At 54.7% G+C, this 4,708-nt stretch overlaps 1 protein-coding gene across 1 annotated transcript; it reads left to right on the top strand.

The window, feature by feature from the left end:
* Window positions 1-1,215: 1,215 nt before the first annotated feature.
* LOC102748184 (queuine tRNA-ribosyltransferase catalytic subunit 1) lies at window positions 1,216-4,648 on the top strand. The gene is made up of 7 exons (XM_081809954.1): window positions 1,216-1,334; window positions 1,439-1,554; window positions 3,512-3,650; window positions 3,907-3,982; window positions 4,103-4,212; window positions 4,299-4,386; window positions 4,480-4,648. Exons 1-7 carry the CDS (start codon window positions 1,231-1,233, stop codon window positions 4,630-4,632), a joined length of 786 nt encoding a protein of 261 aa, XP_081666080.1. The 5' UTR covers window positions 1,216-1,230; the 3' UTR covers window positions 4,633-4,648.
* The last annotated feature ends 60 nt before the right edge of the window (window positions 4,649-4,708 follow it).

The raw sequence follows: 4,708 nt of genomic DNA, 5'->3' as shown, positions 1-4,708 counted from the left end.
GCCGAAGGCAGTCGCTTAATCAACTGAGCCACCCAGGCGCCCTGAATAGCATTTATTTTTTATTTTTATTTTTTTTAAAGATTTTATTTATTTATTTGAGAGAGAATGAGAGAGAGCACATGAGAGCGGGGAGGGTCAGAAGGAGAAGCAGACTCCCTGCCGAGCAGGGAGCCCGATGCGGGACTCAATCCCGGGACTCCAGGATCATGACCTGGGCCGAAGGCAGTCGCCCAACCTACTGAGCCACCCAGGCGCCCTATAACCATGTTTAAGTGTCCGATTTAGTGGCACTAAGCACATTTGCATTGTTGTGCAACCATCATCACCATCCCTCTCCAGAACTCTTCATCTTGCGAAACTGAAACTCTGTGCCGATTAAACACTCACTCTCCATTCCCCTCCGCCAGCCTCTGGCTCTCGCCATCTACTTCCCGCCTCTATGAATTTGACTTCTCTAGGGACGTCATCTAAATGGCATCATACAATACTTGTCATTTTTGTGTCTGGCTTATTTCACTGAGCATAATGGCCACAGAGTTGTAGTATATGTCAGAATTTTCTTCCTTTTTAAGACTGAATAAGGCACCCATTAAATTGGATTTTATAAAAGATTATCACTGGGCGCCTGGGTGGCTCAGATGGTTAAGCGTCTGCCTTCGGCTCAGGTCATGATCCCAGGGTCCTGGGATCGGGTCCCGCATCGGGCTCCCTGCTCCTTGGGAGCCTGCTTCTCCCTCTGCCTCTCTCTCTCATGAATAAATAAAAAAAAAAAATCTTTAAAAAAAAAAAAAAAAGATTATCACTGTCTTGGGTTTTGCTGTGAAATTAGGTATGCCATAAGCGTAAGATAAAGTCTTTGATTTTGAGAAGTTTCTAGATTTTGGAATTGTGGGAAAGGAACGTTCTGTTAAGGGTTGGACCATGATTTATTTAGCCAGACGTTGATGGTCACTTGGGCTCCCATTATGCTATTACCCGCCACGCCATGGCGGATCACTTTGTATTAACAACATTTTGCTCTTGAAGGGTAAACGTGCAGGAGTGGGATTTTATTCCATGTGCCTGGGCAGGGTTTTAGCTGGGGTGAGGCAAGACCAAATGGGTATTTTCAAAAGCTCCCTCTGGTTGTTGCATAAACAGACTGGGGGGCTTCGTGGGAGTCAGCAAGACCCAAGGAGGGACTTCTAGGGTCCAGCTTATCCCCAAAAGGAAGTGAAGGCTTTCCCAGTGATGGTGCTTCTGTCTCACCCCCCAGGCTCAGACATCATCATGCAACTGGATGATGTGGTCAGCAGCACTGTGACGGGGCCACGCGTGGAGGAGGCCATGTACAGGTGTGTGTGTGTGTTTGTGTGGGTGTGTGTGTGGGGGGGAGGGGATCCGAGTCCTGTAGCCTTGTCTCCTTACCCTAGGGCTCATGACTAGGGCCCTCTTACAGGTCAATCCGCTGGCTGGACCGATGCATTGCAGCCCATCAGCGGCCAGACAAACAAAACCTCTTTGCCATCATCCAGGGTGGGCTAGACGCGGATCTCCGGGCCACCTGCCTCGAAGGTAGAGCCATGTGCTGGTCCATCCAGGGCTCAGCCATCACTGAGGGCCCCACATGGGCCTGGCATGTGGTGGTGTGGACGGTGGTTGTTAATGGGTGGAAGGAATAGCTGAAGCAAAGGCCCGGGGGCAGAATGGACTAGAATGTTTGCAGAATGATAGTAATTCCAATAGCTAGCGATTTGGGGGTAGTCATCAGACGCTACGCCGTATGCCGGTCACAGATTGCCCCATTGAGTTTTCATAGCCATCCTGTAAGGTGGGAACTACCAGGTTCCCGAGGTTACAGAAGAGGAACCTGAAGCACAGAGCTGTAAAGTCACTTACCCCAAGCCACGCAGCTTGGACATTGCAGAGCTGAGATTTGGACCCAGTTCCTGGGCTGTAGAACCTACAGCATTAACTGATACAGGTGCTGCTTCCTCCCCAGGGTCAGGAGTTAGGGGTGGGGTCCAGGGATTGTGCTGACACTGGAGGCCCTGGGATACCAAACTGAGGTACTGGGGAGCCATGGAGGGCTGCTGAGTGGGCAAGTGACAGGGACCAAGAGGAATCATGGGAAAATCCCAGTAGGATAGGAAGCAGAAGGCCCATGAAGAGGTTGGAGTATTTGCCCAGGAGAAGAGTGAGAGACCTATACCAAGGCCATGGCCATGGAGACAAAAGGGAGGCAGAGATGGGGGCGCAAAGGCAACGAAGTGTCATAGGCAAGACTCTGGGTCCTAGAGTTTGTTTGGCTGGATCCAGACCTCTGATCTGCTGCCTCATGGTTCTGCACCCTTGGCCTCTCTGAGCCTCCCTTTTTTCCTCTGTGAAATGGGCACATATTCCCAATGTCATGGGGTCGAAGTGAGGATAAACGGGAAGGTCTGTTTAGTCCTGTGCCTGCACCTGGCATCCATGTGTACCATTGTGCAGACTGTCCTTGTTGGAATTCCTTTTGTCCTCAAGCTGTGCCCGGCTCCCGGTCCAGTGAGCCATTTTAAAGGAGACCCCCAGGCAGAGATACACTTCACGTCACAGCTCAGTATGTGTGGACATAGATGAAAGCAGAAACCAAGACTTCATGAAACGTTACCCTTACACGTGAAACATTTTCTGGCATTCTCTGTGCTCTCATTTGAAAAACAAAAAAAACCTACCACGCTGGTCTTGCCCTAGCAAATTCAGTTTTGGCCACACTGGTGATGCTTCTCGAAGCGCTCTAAGCTCACCTGCACCAGCAGCAGCACCGCCTGGGTTCTCCCCAGGATGGGATCAGAGTCCACGGTGAGGTCGGGGTGGGGGTGGGGTGGCTGGGAGGCCACATTTGAACAACTTATCTCCAGTGGATTGGACTGCTCATTCCAGCTTCGAAATCTGACCCTTCGGACGGGTCCATTTTGTTGATGCTGTGGCCTCCCATGGTTCAACTAGGCAGCTGGGGCCCAAGGCAAGGCTGGGCTTGGAGACTAGACCTGGGCTTAAACCCAGCCTCTGGCATATGCGGCAACCCACTCCTTTGCGGGCCAGACCAGATCAGACCTACGGGGTTATTTACCCCGGTTGTTGGGAGTCTCTTCATGTTTTGGTGCAGAAACGTTACAGATTTTGAGGACAGGCTGTTACCTTGCATGTGGGATGTTCGCTGTTCTAAAACCTGGAAAATGCTCAGTTTTGAAACATACAAGGCGTCATCTTCGCTGTCAGTGAAGGGTGCACAGGCTGTAGGCCTCTCCTGAGGACTGAAGGAGTGGAGGGAGCTTCACACACAGCAGGCGTTCAACATATGGTAGCTGAGCTCACCAGCGGCCTTTAGACAGACAGATGGAAAGACAGACAGATACCCGCCCTTCCCCCACTTCTCTCTCTTTCTTCCCGAGGGTCTGCCCTGGTCTGGGCAGGGTCTGCCCTGGGGCTGCAGAGGAGGAGGCGTATTTTCTTTCGCCCGGTGACTCCTCACCTTGCCCTGTACCCCCAGAGATGACCAAGAGGGACGTGCCAGGCTTCGCCATTGGGGGCCTGAGCGGGGGCGAGAGCAAGGGCCAGTTCTGGAGGATGGTGGCCCTGAGCACTTCAAGGCTGCCTAAGGACAAGCCACGCTACCTGATGGGGGTCGGGTATGTGGAGACGAGGGGAAATGGCCCTACCTGTAGGAAGGGGTTCCTGGGGATTCCTGCCTGGGCTGGTGTTGGTGGAAGGACACAGCCCTGCCTGGGAGGGGACTAAAGGAGGACATGGCTTTCCTCTGGGGGCGGTTCAGAGGGAATGTGGTCCAGTCCCTGGGGAGTCGGAGTGTCTGTGATGGGGGGAGGCCTGGGTGTGTGACCAGGGCATGAGGTTCTCTGCTCCCTCCCTCCATGGCCCTCCTCCCAGCTATGCCACCGATCTGGTGGTCTGCGTGGCTCTTGGATGTGACATGTTCGACTGCGTCTTCCCCACGCGGACGGCGGTGAGGCCCTGGCAGGGGGCAGACGACGGGTGGGGGGCTAGGGGGCCAAGGTTGGGGTGGGGCTGGTGCGGATGAAGGCCTGGTTGACCCCCACCTTCCCCTCGTCCACCCCTCCCCCAGCGCTTTGGCTCCGCTTTGGTGCCCACCGGGAACCTGCAGCTGAAGAAGAAGCAGTATGAGAAGGACTTCCAGCCCATAGACTCCAACTGTGCCTGTCCCACCTGCCAGAAGTAGGCGGAGCTGGGCCTGGGGGCTGGGGGAGGGTGTGGCGGGTTGCAGGACTCCGCGTGGCTGAGCCCCAGCCTCCTGTCCACAGGCACAGCCGGGCCTTCCTGCACGCACTTCTGCACAGTGACAACACGGCTGCCCTGCACCACCTCACTGTCCACAACATCGCCTACCAGGTGGGCCTGCGGCCAGGGCGGGCCAGGCTTGGGGTCGGAGCGGGGGAGGGCCCTGGGGCCCCTTGGCTGACACCTCCCCCCCCCCCCCCCCAGCTACAGCTGATGAGCGCCGTGCGTGCCAGCATTGTGGAGAAGCGCTTCCCTGACTTCGTACGGGACTTCATGGGTACCATGTATGGGGACCCCACCCTCTGTCCCACCTGGGCCACTGAAGCCCTGGCCTCGGTGGGGATCACACTGAGTTGATCTGGCTTGGGGGAGGGAGGGAGGGGAGGGGAGGGAATGGGAGGTATCGAAGGATTTTTTTAAATTATTATTCTAA

This window comes from Leptonychotes weddellii, unplaced genomic scaffold (assembly GCF_054177405.1).
Source record: "Leptonychotes weddellii isolate Sample4059 unplaced genomic scaffold, ASM5417740v2 HiC_scaffold_15820, whole genome shotgun sequence".
In the NCBI taxonomy this organism is placed as follows: domain Eukaryota; kingdom Metazoa; phylum Chordata; class Mammalia; order Carnivora; family Phocidae; genus Leptonychotes; species Leptonychotes weddellii.
The sequence above is the reverse complement of the archived record's forward strand: the minus strand, read 5'-3'. Positions and strand labels throughout refer to the sequence as shown.